This window comes from Cebus imitator, unplaced genomic scaffold, assembly GCF_001604975.1.
Source record: "Cebus imitator isolate Cc_AM_T3 unplaced genomic scaffold, Cebus_imitator-1.0 Scaffold201, whole genome shotgun sequence".
NCBI lineage: Eukaryota > Metazoa > Chordata > Mammalia > Primates > Cebidae > Cebus > Cebus imitator.
In genome coordinates this window covers 2,831,748-2,848,411 of record NW_016107516.1, presented here as the reverse complement: position 1 = coordinate 2,848,411, position 16,664 = coordinate 2,831,748, and the positions used below count along the sequence as shown (strand labels likewise).

At 44.6% G+C, this 16,664-nt stretch overlaps 1 protein-coding gene across 5 annotated transcripts in view; it reads left to right on the top strand.

Annotated features, from left to right (window-relative positions):
- Positions 1-13,028: 13,028 nt before the first annotated feature.
- The window catches only part of NECTIN3 (nectin cell adhesion molecule 3), a 136,489-nt gene continuing 132,853 nt past the window's right edge, over positions 13,029-16,664 (top strand). For 4 of the 5 annotated variants that reach the window (XM_017547835.2, XM_017547836.1, XM_037745459.1 and 1 more), the window contains exon 1: positions 14,658-15,076. In XM_017547835.2, the coding sequence (XP_017403324.1) occupies positions 14,917-15,076 (160 nt within the window). In that variant the 5' untranslated portion in view covers positions 14,658-14,916. Of the gene's footprint in view, positions 13,241-14,657; positions 15,077-16,664 lie in introns of those variants that run through there. The other variant, XM_037745458.1, reaches the window with a different exon arrangement.

Here is a 16,664-nt window from a genome sequence, read left to right as displayed (position 1 = left end):
TAGTAGAGACGGGGTTTCACCATGTTGACCAGGATGGTCTCGATCTCTTGACCTCGTGATCCACCCGCCTCGGCCTCCCAAAGTGCTGGGATTACAGGCTTGAGCCACCGCGCCCGGCCCCTCTCTCATTCTTGAGAGGGCAAGAGACCAAGAACCTGGAGAAACGTCCTCTCAGGGGATCTAAGGGCACCCTGAGCCTCTGAACCCCAATATTACATGTTTGGTGAGCCAGCCAGGAGAGGGGTACACCAGAAAAAGGGGTACAGCCAGGAAAGATGTACAGCCAGAGAAGACTTCAAAATTGTGAGTAAAACCGGCCCCATTCTGTCCTGTCTCTTTAAGAACACCTGAAGCAGGTGAAGCCAGGCAAGGATTCAGGGAACCGGAGCAGCTGCACTGAGCCTTGGAGGCATGACCCAGGCCATCTTAAGTGGTGTGGGCTAGCCAGAATTAAAAGCACAGTTTTTTTACCTTCAAGCTGTCTCTCTGCTTTCCCTCTCCTTCTCTATCCTTTGGGACCAAAACCTGAAGGAGCCTGTGGGGCAGAGAAGGTGAGCACTGCCCCCAGTGCCTTTTCCTCCTTGCCCGCTGGGAACAGCCCAGCCCCTGAACCGGAACTGGGACCTCCCACAGCTCAGCTGTGCAGCAAGCCGGAGCCGGGCTAGAGAAAACAGTGGGGAGGGGCGAGGTACGGCCCCAACCTGTAGGGGACCTGGAGCGTGGAGGCTTGGCCCATAGTTCTGGCAGGCCTACCTGGCATTCTCCAGTCCCAGGCAGCCAGGTAAAAAGGCTCCCCAGGACGCGCAGGTCCCTGTTTGGGCAGCAGCTTGGGGAGTGGCCCAGGCGTGCACATGGTTCTGGCGCGGTCAACATGGCGGCCGAAAGCCGTGGGCGCGAGGGAATGCATGGCTGGCCCAGCAGAGGCTGCGAACATGGCTTTTAAACTGTCGTAGCAAGCGGCTTTTTTCCTCTGCCAGCACAGCTGACAGAAAGGAAGCGGCTGCTGGCCATCAGCCCCGCCCAGCTTTTAGGCAGGCCATATAGTCTCAGGGTGCAGTATTCTCATTCAAAGTACAGCTTAAGGAAGCTTTTTGCCTTCCCTTAATGCAATTGGCCTGCACAGTTGGTTAAGATACAGGGCCTGTAACTGCAGTGTTGCTGGTTCAAGTTCCTGCTGGGACTCTGTCTTGAATTGGCAAAACCTTTTGGGGAAATTCAGAAGCTGAGGGCTATGGGATTTTGTGTTTGGTGTATAATTTGTCTTGCTTAGGATTGGCTCTCTCTATGGCAGAACTTTTCCATGTAGAAGATCATCGTTAAAACGGTTCCAGGCCCCAAATTGTCAACAGCAGGTCTCACAGCCTTAAAAGCATTTTCCTACAAAGGAGATGGGTTAAGGCAGAGAAAGCCCGGGTCCTGAGGGTATTGTTCCAGCCTCAGCCACGTGGCCTGTCTTCTTTGAACTGTGTGCTCTACTAACCCCTCCCTAGAAGTTTACCCTTCTGGGACACTTTTATAAATTGGCCTGTGTAAATTGGACTTTTGCTGGGAAATATTGTTACCCATCTCCTGTGCCTCATTGGCCTTATCGGGGCTCATTGGTACATGACTAACTAACCCAATAGATCATCTCATTCCTTTCCTCTGTGGTAGTCACTGGAGGTCATGTAGGCAGTGAGAGAGGTCCTATGACGCTGGTAGGTCGTGGTTCAAATCCAGTACATAGGAGGCCCTCTGATAAGATGGATCACGCATTTTGAGCATATGAAATTTCGGGATACTGACTGAAAGATGTTTCAGTTCAGTACCCATTTTACCTGGGGGACACCTCAGGTAGAAGCGGCTATAATTTCTTTAATTGGGGATGCAGGCATCCCTTATGTTCGATTTCAGATGGGTCCTTCTATTCCCAAGCTCAAGTCCCCATTAAAGTGTATACTGGAAAATTGGGACCAATTTGACATATAGTCTTTAAGGAAGAAGCCACTCATTTTTCTCTGCCAAATAGCATGGCCAAATTACCCTCTGCCAAGTGGCAAAACTAACCCCCAAAGGGAAGGGAAAAAAACCCAACAGCTTTCCTTGAGCAATTGCAGGATGCCTTAATAAAGTACACCCCCTGTCACCAGACTCCACTGGGAATCAGTTAATACTAAAGGACAAGTCCATTACTCAGTTAGCAGCAGGTATTGGGTGGAAGCTCCAGAAGCTGGCTTTGGGACCAGAACAGAGTCTGGAATCGTTACTGAACCAGGCAACCTCAGTGATTTATAATAGAGATGAGAAGGAATAGGTTGAAAGGAACAGGAGAGATCAGCCTTAGTTATGGCTTTCAGGCAAGCAGACCCAGGGCTCAAATGAGGGAAAGGTTTGGGTTATTCGCCAGTCTGACAGAACTTGTTACCAGTGTGGCCTCATGGGACATTTTACAAGAAATTGTCCCCAGAGGAATGGACCACCATCTTGTCCTTGCCTGATGTGCCAAGGAAATCACTGGAAAGCACACTGTCCCAGGGGATGAAGGTTCCCAGGGCCTGAGGTGTCCGACCAGATGACCTAATGGCAGGACTGAGGGTGCCTGGAGTTAGTGCCAGCATGAGGCGTCACCCCCACAGAGCCCTGGGTAAAGCTGACCATAGAAGTCCAGGAAGTCACTCTTCTCTCGGATGCTGGCACAGCCTTCTTAGTATTTCTCTCCTGCCCTGAAGACTTGGTGCTTGTTAAATCTCTCCCCTCAGACTCTCCCTCTCTAGGCCCATCTTGGGAAGGGTCATTTTTGGTTATTCTGTCTACCTCAATGGCAGTTAAAGTGGTGGGAATTGACTCATGGGTTCATCACACTCGGCTAAAGCCTTGGATACCTCCTGAGGAAAGTCATAGACCCTCCACTCCGCAGCCTGAAGTTCTAGGAGACAACACTTCATATCCCTGCGAGCTCTTAGAAGATCCACATCTGCTTTTCCAACAAGATCCTCAAGGAAGTAACCACACATAAGTCTAATTTATATCCTGGCATTAACAGGACTATAACCCTCAACTTCGCTATCTCTCAAACTCTGAGTATCCTTTTCATAGTGGGAAAGGAATCTGTCTCTAGGCAAAATGCTGATATTTTGTAAACCAGTTAAGTGTTGTGAAGCTTGTTTAACAACTGACTGCCCTGGCTCTATTCACTCCTAGGCTCATTTATAACCATTCTATATTTTTTGGCCCCTGGACCTCTCATCTTTAACCATCTTGTCACACTCATTTCTTATAGAACCATAAGGTCACAAATAATCCTGCTGCTGGAACCCCTGATGTCCTTGGCTCGTGAGGTCTATCGTGGACCTCAGGATCAACCTGTACCCCTGAAAGACTTCCCTCTGGAGGAAGCCTCAACTGCAAGGCCCTTTCTACACCCCATTTCAGCAGGAAGTAGTTAAAGAGGATCGACAACCATAATTCCAACAGAAGTTGGGCTTTCCTATTCAGAGCGGGGGAATGAGGGAATGTATTCTCTTTCCGGGTCCACAAGGGGACGTTGTTTTAAGGGCAAGAACTTCCTAGTGCCATGCCCCCCTCCCATCTCTCTCCACCTGGGAGACTTAACAGTTTATGTTTGAATTTCATGGGCGCGGGAAGAAACTAAGAGTCGGTCACTCCAGCGGAAGTTCTAAGGAACTCCTTTCATTGGCCTGGGGTCTTAGAGAAGGTGGGGGTTCCTCCCAGGCTGAAAGTCCCCTTCTTCCACACCCCTTCAGACTCCATATTTGGGTCCCCTTCCACGAACACTCCCTTCATGGAAGCCATCTTTCTCTCTCCTGGATTTCCTCTCTGGAGTCCCCTTCCACACTCTCTTGTGGAAGCCTGTCTTCCCCTCCTAAACTCCATCTCTTTCTGTTCCCTTCCCCAGAGTGGAAGCTGCTTTCCTCTCCTGGATTCCATCTTTCTGGATTCTCTCACTCAGTGTGAGAGTTAGCTGTTTCTTTCTCTCTCCTTATGTTTCTCTCTCTCTCTCTTTCTCTAAATAAATCACTTTCTACACTTTTGAGACCAGCATTTACTGTGCACTGCGCCATGGTCCCCTCTCTCATTCTTGAGAGGGCAGGAGACCAAGAACCTGGAAAAACATCCTCTCAGGGGAGCTAAGGGCACCCTGAACCCCTGAACCCCAATATTACACAACCATGTGATCTTTGACAAACCTGACAAAAACAAGCAATGAGGAAAGGATTCCCTGTTTAATAAATGGTGTTGGAAAAACCGGCTAGCCATGTACAGAAAACTAAAACTGTATATATAACTTATATAAAAATTAACTCAAGATTGATTAAAGATTTAAACATAAAACCATAAAAACCCTAGAAAAAAACCTAAGGAATACCATTCAGGAAATAGCCATGGGCAAAGACTTCATGACCAAAACATCAAAAGCAATGGCAACAAAAGCCAAAATTGACAAATGGGATCCAATTAAGTGAAAGAGTGTCTGAACAGCAAAATAAACTATTATCAGAGTGACCAGGCAGCCTGTTCTCTACAGAACTGGGAAAAATTTTGCAATCTATCCATCTGACAAAGGGCTGATATCCAGAATCTACAAGGAACTTAAACAAATTTACCAGGAAAAAAAAAAACAAAAACAAAACAAACAAAAAATCAAAAAGTGAGTGAAGAATATGAACAGACACTTCAAAAGAAGACATTTATGCAAGCAACAAACTTATGAAAAAAAGCTCATCATCAGTGGTCTTTAGAGAAATGCAAATCAAAACCACTATAAGATACCATCTCATGCTAGTTAGAATAATGATCACCAAAAAGTCAGGAAACAACAGATGCTGGAGAAGATGTGGAGAAACAGGAATGCTTTTACATTGTTGGTGGGAGTATAAATTAGTTCAACCATTGTGGAAGACAGTGTGGTGATTCCTCAGGGATCTAGAACTAGAAATACCTTTGACCCAGCAATCCCACTACTGAGTATATGCCCAAAGGATTATAAATCATTCTACTCTAAAGACACAAGCACATGTATGTTTATTGTAGCACTATTCACAATGGCAAAGATTTGGATCCAACCCAAATGCCCATCAATGACAGACTGGATTAGGAAAATGTGGCACATATACACCATGGAATACTATGCAGCCATAAAAAAGGATGAGTTCATGTCCTTTGCAGGGACATAGATGAAGCTGAAAACCATCATTCTCAGAAAACTGACCCAAGAAGAGAAAATCAAACACCACATGTTCTCACTCATAAGTGGGAGTTGCACAATAAGAACATATGGGCACAGGGATTGGATCATGACACACTGGCAGCTGTAGAGTGGTGGGAGGCATGGGGAAGAATAGCATTAGGAGGTATACCTAGTGCAGGAGACGGTTTGATGGGTGCAGCAAACCACCGTGGCACATGTATATCTATGTAACAAATCTGCACATTCTGTACATGTATCCCTGAATTTAAGTATATTTAAAAAAAAAAAAAAAAAGGCTGGGTGCAGTGGCTCACACCTGTTATCCCAGCACTTTGGGAGCCTGAGGCAGATTGATGGTCAAGAGATTGAGACCATCCTGGCCAACATGGTGAAACCTTGTCTCTACTAAAAATACAAAAATTAGCTGGGCATGGTGGCGCATGCCTGTAGTCCTAAGTACTTTGGAGGCTGAGGAAGGAGAATGGCTTGAGCCCAGCAGGCAGAGGTTGCAGTGAGCCAAGATCATGTCACTGCACTCCAGCCTGAGTGACAGAGCGATACACCGTCTCAAAAAAACAAAAAACAAAAAACAAAATGAAACACAAAAACTGAGTTTTTTGTTAATATTCTTGAATGTTGCTCTTAGAAGTTAACATAAAGGAATTGGGAGATGGATTTGTTTTCTACTGCTGCTATAACATTACTACAGATTCAATGGCTTATAACAACACAAATGTATTGGCTTATAGTTCTGTTGGTTAGGAGTCTTTCACAGTTCTCACTGGGCCAAAATCAAGATATGGGCAGGATTATATTCCATTTTGGAGGCTCTAAGGGGGAATCTGTGTCTTCGCTCTTTTTTTTCTGAGATGGGGTCTTGCTTGTTGTCCAAGCTGAGGTGCAGTTGTGAGATCTCAGGTCACTGCAGCCTTCACCTCCCAGGCTCAAGCAATTCTCCTGCCTCAGCTTCCAGAGTAGCTGGGACCACAGGTGTGTACTATCATGTCCAACTATTTTTTTACCTTTTTTGTAGATACAGGGCCTTCCTATGTTGCCCAGGCTGGTCTCAAACTCCTGGACTTTTTTTCTTGCCTCCCAACATACTAGGATTACAAGTATGAGCCACTGTACCCAGCCTGCCTTTTCAGTCTTCTATATACTGCCATATTCTTTGCCTCACTGCTCCCTTCCATCTTCAAAGCCCCAACCTGTGTCTCACTGACCATCCTTCCGTGGTCACATCTCTGTCTTACTCTTGTCTTCTACCTTCCTCTGACTTTTAAGGACCCTTGTGCCCAACTGGATAATCCAGGATAATCTCCTTATTTTTAAGGTCAGGTGATTAGCAACCTTAATTCTATCTGCAAACTTAATCTCCTTTTGCCATATATTGTTCACAGGTTTGGGGGATTAAGATATAGACCTCTTGGGGAGCATTATTCTAGAGGTAAACTGCAGAGGTTTGTAAACCAAAAAAAGAATGATGCTGAATTAACACAGTCTGGTTAATGTAAGTCAGAGTTTATCAGAATTGGTTTTGAGATTTCAATTGGATTGTTGGCAACATGAGCCTAATCGAAATTCTATTCCCAGGCTGCTGTGATTGATATGCAATTTCTAAATGTATGTGTAAAATACTAACACAGCCAGGGTAACACAGTAAGACCCTGATCTCTACAAAAAATAAAAATTGCCAGGCATGGTGGTATATTATGTCGCTAGTCCCAGCTACTCGGGAAGCTGAAGTGGGTGCATCACTTGAGTTGGGGAAGTCCAGTCTGCAGTGAGTCCCGATGGTGTCACTGCACTACAGTCTGGGTGACAGAGCAAGACCCTGTCTCAGAAGTATAATAAAATACTAATATTAATACTACTACTAACAAAACTACTACCACACCTAACACGTCTTGGGCTTTATGTATTAGGCCCCTTTTAAAGTAATTACATAAACTAACTCTACCCTGAAATATGATGAGGAAGAAATAATCATTTTCCCTATTTTTACATGAGGAAAGTAAGATATAACTTGCCTAGGGTTACAAAGTGAGGATTTGAACTGAAACCTAGGCAATGTGACTCCAGAGATTTTACCATTACATTACACAGACTCCTTCTGTATGTCTCTCTTGGTTAGGGGGCATGGCATGTCTGATAAATATATGTTTTGGGTTGGATAGCAAAGGGTACAAGTTAGAAACAGTGCTTTAGGTGATTAATTAGGGCAGGATTTGTTGAAATATCTATGAGGGAAGAAGTGGCTTTTTACTGTACTGATCCTACACAGACACCAGAATTCTTTAGTTCAGTTCAATCTAAATATAACAGCAAAACCATCTACTCTTTTCTTTTCCCTTTCTTCCTTTCAAGAAATATTTTTTGGTTATTGACAATGTAAAAGAAACTGTACTGGACATTACATAAAGCTGGTTAACAGAGAAATGAGACTCCAAGGAACAATATTTAGTGGAAGTAAATGATAAAATCTGCCCTAAAATTTTGCTCAATAATTTATAAAATCATCAATTACATTATTGTAAAACTGTCATTTGTTTTTTCTACCCCTATTTTCTTCACTATGTTCTCTCTTCTAATATCTTTCTGCCTCTACCCATGTTTTCATTGCCTACTTTAAGTGCTTTTTTTCATCACTTTGCTCTCATGCCTTTTGTTTCTTGCTTCTCTCAGTTGTCCAGATCATTACCTCCTAGCTAGCCACACCATACTTTCAACCCACTCTGGAAATAAACTATTTTATTTTAAAATATTAAAATTCCCCTGAATTCATTTTCTCCTTCCCATTTTCTTTATCACTTTATTTCATCCAGGAATGAAAGTTCAGACCTTCATTCACTCTGTTCCATATAACAAGTTTCTTACTAAGCTCCTGTTTATAGTTCTCCCAAATCCCCTGACAATATATCCGTCTTCACATTTTTCTCTGACTTTTCTAGCAAATCTAATCTTGTCATTCCCCTACTCAAAATTTATTTGTTCTCATGATTGACCAGATAACATCCAAACTCCCTTACAAGGTACAAACAATCCCTACCTGCCCATCTAACTTCATTTTTATCTTATGTTCCAATTCCCCTTTGTGTGATGGACTGATGTTGGCGATGTGATTTAAACAGTTCAACTAAAAAGACATGCTTATGGGTTATAGAACACATCATACTAAGTCGTGCCTCTGTGTCCTTCTGTCTATCAATACGTAAAATTTCTAGTCATTCTTTAAGACTGTTCACATGTTATCTGTGCTGTGAGGGTTTCCCAGTCTCTTTTAGGCAGACTTGAGAGTCCTCTGCTCTGTCACATACTGTACATCCCTCCAACGTTTGCAAGAATATTGTTATTAGTATTTGGAGTCAGGACTTGGGGTTTTCTATTTCCAATACCTAACACAGATTCCAGTACATAGTAGCTTAATCATCTTTGTTAAAGCTACCTACACTATTATTTAACCTACCTACCAAAATGATACAGTATAGCTCTTTTTTTCTGCCTGCATATCAGTTTTTCAAACTATATTTTTTGAACACCAGCACCTCTGTAGGAGTTGTATACTACAAATAGAGCTAGGCTTTAGATAGTTATGTAAAATGTAAATTTGTTTTCATTGTAGGTTTAAGAAAAAGTCCAAATCTCTTCTCAAATAATTTTTAAAGTTTTGTTTGTATTGATACATAATAGATGTACATATTTTGGGGGTACATGTGGCAACACATTCATGTAATTTGTAAAGATAAAATCAGTATAAATGGGATATCCATTACTTTAAATATTGGCCTTTTCTTTCTGCTAGAAACATTTGAATTATTCTCTTCTAGCTATTTTGAAATACACAATAGATTATTGTAAACTATAATCACCCTAGTGATCTATCAAACACTAGGTCTTATTTCATCTATTAAACTGTATATTCCTTTTGTTCTTAATTTCATAATAATTCTCAATTGCAAAGTTCATTTAAAAAATCACCTAACAATCTAAAAATGAGAAATTTATGTTTGTTTTACCATGACCTGCATGAGGAACAACAACAAGAATACAAAGCATGTGTATATACTGCTGACAATATAATTAGTCCCAAATTTACATATTTATGATCCATCTCTGCTAACCTAGATTATTGCCAACGAAAAAATAAATTTTGCTCATTTGCCTTGTTGTTTTTATTTACATTAATTGATGGACTGATGTTGGTTCTGTGATTTAAACAGTTCAACTTAGAAAAAAATAGCTACTACAAGGGAAGGTCTTGGGACATAGTCACTGAAAAATAAGTTGAGGTCCAATCAGGAATATAGAAACTATACTATGTAATCAAGGGAATATATGAAAATGTTACACAGGGATGGTAGGGGTGGTTCTCCAGATCAAAAAGGGGAATACTGCGGTGACCCAGAGATATAAACTGTGGGAAGCTGTTACTACCTTTAGAGCTAGGAGGAAAAGGGAAAAAGGTTGTATTATTAGAATTCAGAAGTTTAATGGAGCCATCCTCCTTAGCTGGGCTTGGACCTCTGACAAATAGAAACAGCCTACCTGGGGCTGGTACTTTTGAGGACTCATAAGGACTCTGGGATTTAGAGTATAAAAGAAGTGGGAGGCTGGAATCAACTGTTAAAGACAGTGTGACAGGTTATTACTGCTGAGGTGATGCTGATAGCAAGAAGCAAATGGAAAGGAACAAGTCCCTTTTTGTCCTACTCCAGGGGTCCACATTTTCTCCAGTGACCTCTATTGATAGAACCTGTCAGGAAGCCAGTTGGTAAAGGAGATACATAGTTTGCATAGAGTCCTAGCATCAGCCTTACAAAACCAGGGCAGAACTATGAATACATAGTGGAGAGATAATAGTTTAATAAACAGCACCAGTAACAATTATTACAAGAGTGTTAAGCAATGATCAGAGTAACCACCTTCCAGCTTAAAAAAAAAAAAGTCATGATTTATCCTATATTCAAGACCTTAAAGAAGTATAAACATCTAATGAATGACACATGTACTTAAGTATGCTATTTCACAATAATCATTTAATCATCCAATTTGAAACCTATATGGCCGACATTATTCTAGGTAATTGGGATTTTTGTTTTTTCATTTTTGTTTTTCGGGGGGACAGTGGGGGGACAGGGTCTTTCTCCAGCTGTCTAGAGTATAGGGATATGATCTAGGCTCACTGCTACCTCAGCCTCCCAGGCTCAGGTGATTCTCCCACTTCAGCCTCTGGAATAGCTGGGACTGTAGAAGCATGCCACCACACCTGGCTAATTTTCGTTTGTCTGCATTTTCAGTAGAGAGGAGGTTTTGCTATCGATATGGTTTGGCTGTGTCCCCACCCAAATTTCATCTTGAATTATAGCTCCCACAATTCCCACATGTCATGAGAGGGACCCAGTGGTAGGTAATTGAATCATGGGGACAGGTCTTTCTCTTGCTGTTTTCATGATACTGATAAGCCTCATGAGAACTGATGGTTTTATAAAGGTAATTTCCCCTGGACATGCTCTCTTGCCTGTCACCATGTAAAATGTGACTTTGCTCCTCCTTGCCTTCTGCATGATTGTGAGGCCTCCCCAGCCATTTGGAACTGAGTCAATTAAACCTCTTTCCTTTATAAATTACCCAATCTTGGGTTTGTCTTTATTATCAGCATGAGAACAGACTAATACATTCTTGTTGCCCAGGCTGGTCTCAAACTCCTGGACTCAGGCAATTTGCCAGCCTCAGCCTCTCAAAGTGCTGGGATTATAGGCAGGAGGTATGGTGCCTGGCCTACTTGAGTTTTAGCAGTGAAAATATAGATATTTGCTTGCCCTTGTGGAACTTTCCTTCTAGTGAGAGAGAACAGACAATAAATAGAGACATGTCAGATGGCAAGGGCAATGGAGAAAATAAAGCAAGTTAAGGGCATAGGGATTAGGGTGGGGGGCAGCTTTTTCATAGGTGGTGTTGGAGAGCCTCAAGGATAAAGTTAAATTTTAGCAAAGACCCAAAGGAAATAGGAGGAAGAAAGGCATATGAGTATATAGGGAAGATCTCTTCAGTAAGAACAAATTTCATTTAATAAGAATGAGGTTGGTGAACATTTTGCATGTGGATGGGCTTTTCGGTGGCTTTGCAGTTTGTTTTTTTTATTATTTGTATAATTCTCTTTACAAAAACTGTGATCCTAACTGGGTAACAAAAGGTTATTATTTATAGTACCAAGTTCAAATATTCCACAAAATATTGTTCACCTCTTCTACATAGGAAAAGCTGTTTCCTCACACAGCAGGTTGTAAAAAAAATTGCTGATGTTAAGGAGAATTAGCTGAAGTATATAATGTCTTATCTCTTCTATAAAATACTTCCTTTGTTTCAGAGTCAGCTATGAAATTCTAATAATAGTCTCAAACCTTTTACTTGGATTATTTGAGTAAATGCAAAATGCCTAGCACTGTACATAATTACTTCTTTGTTAAGATGTCAACCTTTGTTTTTTAGTTAAGAGTTAATGAACCTTGATAATTGGCAAACAAGCTTTGAGCCGAAAGTAGGATGGACACCATCAGTACTTTTAATCCAAAACAATGAAACCATTGTTGGCATTAGGATTATGTTGCTTTCTGTTCAGATAATTTTTTTCTGAAAAAAATACATGCATACTTTGTTATTCAGTGGTGTCAGAAATATTAATGTTAGTTATAATTACGCATTCCTTAAAACAGTTTGTTACTCAAACAATAAATGTGAACTTATCTGTAATGGCATAGAACCCACTAATAATCTCATGTTAAAGGTTTATAAAAAATTAACAGTATTTCTGCCCTTGAAAAAAATCAGTTGTATATGTAATGTAAAATCTCTTTCTGTAGCCAGTAAAAAATTCCAACAGGAAAGCTTGGGGTGGGTATGTCTAAAATTCATTCATCTGAGGAGAATGTTATTTAAGATTGGATACTTTTACTATAGAAAGTAGAAATTTGAGTTACCTTAGTAAATTTATTCTTTTTAACTTAAAGAATAATCTTGAGAGGTCAATGGTGTCCACTGGAAGGCAATAACTTGGTTCTGGCAGGATAACCACCACATATGGCTGGTAGTATTAGCAGAGCACTTAAACTCTGTGCCTAGGTTCTTGCAGCTGTCAAGTAGAGATAATAGTAATTGCTACCTTCCGAAGTGAGCTTGTGCTTTGACATCTTGAGTTGAAGATGCTGTATAAACACAAATTATTATTGTTAGAACATAATACATATATGCACATAAAACACCAGCATGGTGCTCTTTTAATGCTTATATAAGATCTACAAATACTTCTCTTCCATGCTTTCTCTTCACTTTAGGTCAGAGAAGATCATAGCAGGCCACTATTCAATTTCTATAAATAGGGAGGAAATATATTTGTTATAGCTCCATATTATATTTTTGAGAAGAACTAAATCTGCTAATTCCTTATGGTCTCTGTAGCAATTGCCTAATGGCCCCACCCAAGTTAAGCCTTTGGCATCTTTGGAAATGTTGGCTCAATTATTTTTCTTGGAGATTTGGAACCATCAGGGAAAACCTGGGGGAATGAAATTGGCTAGTGATATTAAAATTTTGGTTAACATTTAACTGAATCTCAACAACGTGTTAAAGTGCTATCTAAACAGATAATTAGCTAGTGGCTGCGCAGTGGGCTGTCTAAATTTAGCAGTGAAATTAGGTTTAGGGAATGCGAATACAGGAAAAGAAATTTTCTCAAGGGAAAAGGTGGTGTCAGCACAGCCGAGGAATGTCACAATAGCTACATTTTGTCAATTATGATCCTCATCAGGGGATCTTCCGGAGCGATGCAGAACAAGGTTTATTCATAAGTCCATCTTGAGAATAGGTGATAGAAAGGCTTGGCTGCAGGACACAGGCTTACAGGGAACGACAGAGGCAGACAGACACAGGGAGGGAGGAATAGGAAAGGGATGGAGGGAAAAAGGTGGACCGAGAGCTGGGAGACTGGCTGGGAGGCAGAAGTTAAGAAAGAAAAGAAGAGGTGGGCAGGGTACAGAATGGCTTGTAGCCTTGGAGGTGAGTAAAGCCTTGTAATCCAGCGGGCGGAAGTTGGGAAGACCCTAGTGACCAAAAGCCGAAGACAGCGTGGTCTTGGCCGCAAGCAAGCATTAGTTGAGCTTTGACAGGCTAATTCCTGGGCGGCTGATCCTTGTTCAGCTTTCCCGTTATTGGAACACACGGCTATCTGGTGGAGATGACAGGAGCTACAAAAAATTAATGGTGTCAGGCCTGTGGACTGGTGTCCTCCGCCTTCAATCCACCCCCTACGCCGGACAGTCCAAATTGTCCACCCTCCTACTCCCCCCGCAGAACCGATGTGGCAGTGGCTCCAAGGTCAATCGCCGGTACTGTGCAAGGCGGGAGGATGGAGAGGGCAGGGCGGGCAGCCACCTGGGGTAAGCGAGGGTCATGGTGGACCACAGACGCTCCTCTTACGGGCAAATGTTTAATGCTTCCCGAGGTCGCGTCTCTGCGATCAGTCCAAAGGAAAACAGACAAGAAAATAAAACTACACATACGAACATGCAAACGAAACAAAACCAACAAAAAACACCAACGCACTCGCTAGGGGAAATCCATGGCCTCCTGTTGCCAGTTGCCTGGCGGAGAAAGTGGACAGCCCAGCGGCCAGTGAGAAGCAACAGCGAGAAAGCAAACCTTCTGAGACCCCTCTCCTCGCCCAGCTCCGCCGACCCTTCCACCAAGCCGCCCTACCAGGGAAAAGAGCAGGAAAAACGCCTGAGCAAACGTGCCTCGGCGAGCGGGGAAGTGGGCTGGGAAGGAGGGAGGGATTCGGAGAGTACAGCTGTCCCAGGGAGCAGGAAGGAGGAGAAAGTCTCTCCCTTCAGTCCCCCGCGCCCCAGCGAGGAGGAAGATTACTAGTCCAACAGGCTGCGTACAGCTTCCTACACAGGAACCATTAGCTTGGGCAACGGAAGAGCAGCCCCCTCCTGCCTTCCTCTCCCACCCCACGTCGTCTCCGGTCCCCGCCAGAGGGAGAGCGCCGCCCGGGAGAGGCAAGCGCGTAGCGTGATTGTCCCGCAGCCCTCGCCTCAGTCGGCGCTGGGGCCTCGGTGGACCCAAGAGGGGAGGAGTAGGCGAGACCATTGGAAAGGCAGGGGAGGGGGGAAACCAGGCAGGAACGAGGGGCGGGGCCGACTAACCTATTCCAGATTTTCCTGCCCCTTTTAAATCTCTGCTTTGGGAAAAACCCCGTTATCAAAGTGGATGAAAAGAGTTGCTTTTTTTTTGAAAGGGGAGGAGCGTGTGTAGGAGGGCGGGGTGGGAGGAGACAGGGCTTGCGCCCGGGGATCAGACGGGAGCTGAAGTTGTGCGGGGAGGGCGGGCGAGTCGGGAGCCCGCTCTGAGGGTCGGCTACTTTCCCCCCTCCCGCGTGGGGCGGGGTGGTGCGTTCCGAGTTCCCAGGAGTTCGAGGCGGGCTGTTGCCGGGGGGAGGGGAGTGGCGGCGGCGGCGGGCGGCTCCCGCCTCAGCCTCGGCAGTGGCGTCGGCGACGGCGGTGTCGAAGCAGCCGCCAGCGCTCGGCTGAGTGTCAGCCGGCAGCGACGGCGCTAGAGCTGGGAGCTGGGGACGCGCGCGCCGGACCTTCCACAGCCGCCGCCCAGAGCCGGAGGCGCCGGGGCCGGGGGAGCGGGAGGACGGGCGGGCGAGCGGGCCGGGGGGAGGGTGGGGGATGGCGCGGACCCCGCGGCCGGCCTTGTTGTGTCCCGGAGGCGGCAAAACACAACTTTCCTCCGCTTCTGTCCTCGGAGCCGGGCTCCTGCTGCAGCCCCCGACGCCACCTCCGCTGCTGCTGCTGCTCTTCCCGCTGCTGCTTTTCTCCCGGCTCTGTGGTAGGTGAATCTCGGCGGCCGGCGTGGGAGACGCCACTGAGGGTGCGGGCGCCGCGGCCGGCTCTGCCCAGCAGCTCTCCCGGGCAGCGAGGCGGTTGTGTTTGGCGGTTGGCTGCGCGAGCGAGTGCAGAGGACTTTGGCTGGAAACTTTTCGCCGCGCCCGGGGCGAGGCCCTGGAAGGGCCGGGCCAGCTAGTGCTGCGCCGGCGGCTGGCTCCCCTCCCCCGCGGCCGCGCGGGTCGCGGCTCGGATGGCCGAGGGTTGGCGATGGTGCTTAGTGCGCCGAGCTCCGTGTTTGCTCCGGGGACCGTTACTTCTAGCTCATTGCCCTGGAGCGGAGAGCGCAGGCTCGTGGGTTAAGGTACCGGGATGCATGTTGGCTGCTTTTTTTCCCCCGGTGAAACTTGAGCTGGGAGCCCAGAAACCCTAGGGACCGGAGCCCGACGGAATGAAGCCTCCGGGTCCACTTCTCTAGGCCTTCCACCCTGGAGAAAGCACCGTCTTAGCCCACCCAGCCGCAGCATCCCTTACAGCCAGTTTTCTTCCGTCTGGCGGTCCCCGCCTCTGCCCTGGCAGCTTCTGGATCTCTTTAGATTGAGCCTGGTCCCTGCCTTCCAGCTTGTGGGACGTCTCTCACACTATCCGTGCTTATTTTAGCAACCCCCCAGGAACAGGGTTTACGTGTTAAATACCTGATTTTATGAACTGTGCCCGGCTGTTCTAACCAAAATAGTCACACGCCAGTTTTCCATCTCTTTCCTCGTGTTATGTTACTGTTTTCCTGTCATATTTGGGAGCTAGTCTCTGTGAGTTTTGTTCCCAGGTATGGCAGACTAGAAGCCTACTTATTAAGGATCGTGCTGAAAAAAAAAAAAAGTCTGCTTTTCATGCAAGGGAAATGGACGTAATGAAAGGCAGTGATTTGGGAAAATAAGGACACCAGTCTTTGGTGGGAGGAATAGTCTTAAAATACTGCGAGAAGTCTTTGGTGGAAGGAATAGTATTAAAACATTGAGAGACGTTATTTATTTGAGGGATCTTAACTTGGTAAGAAAAGTGGAGGGGCAGAACTTAAGCTTGCTCAAAGATTGGCTTTCAGTATTTCATGAAACCTTAAACTGAAGTTTTACCAGTATTAAAAGGAGAGATGTGTGCAAATTTCTTGGGTAGTGTGATTTAGAAGAAGAGGAATCCTATTACACGATAGGTGAGTCAGGGTAGTTGGTTTTGAGGGTAGCAAAGTTTGCATGATGGGATTGAGTGCTGCTTCTGGGCTGACAATTTCCACTACCGGTTTACCAGCACGTTTCCAGCACTGTAATTAAAGTTTCTGATTTACACAGAGTATAGTATGATAAATGAACTGTTATTATTTGTACACTGTTTCTATATCCCCAGATACTTGGTTCCAAGACAAAGTTGTTAATGCTATATCTTTTTAAATTGATGCCAGAAACTAGGTTGAATTTGTGTGCTGTTCTATTTTATGAAGGAGAATTGGGGATGTTGCTCACAATTGAGTGAGAGGATAGTTGGAGGGGACCTTACCAGTTTACTATCCTGACTTCGTTTATGTTAAGGACTGAGAG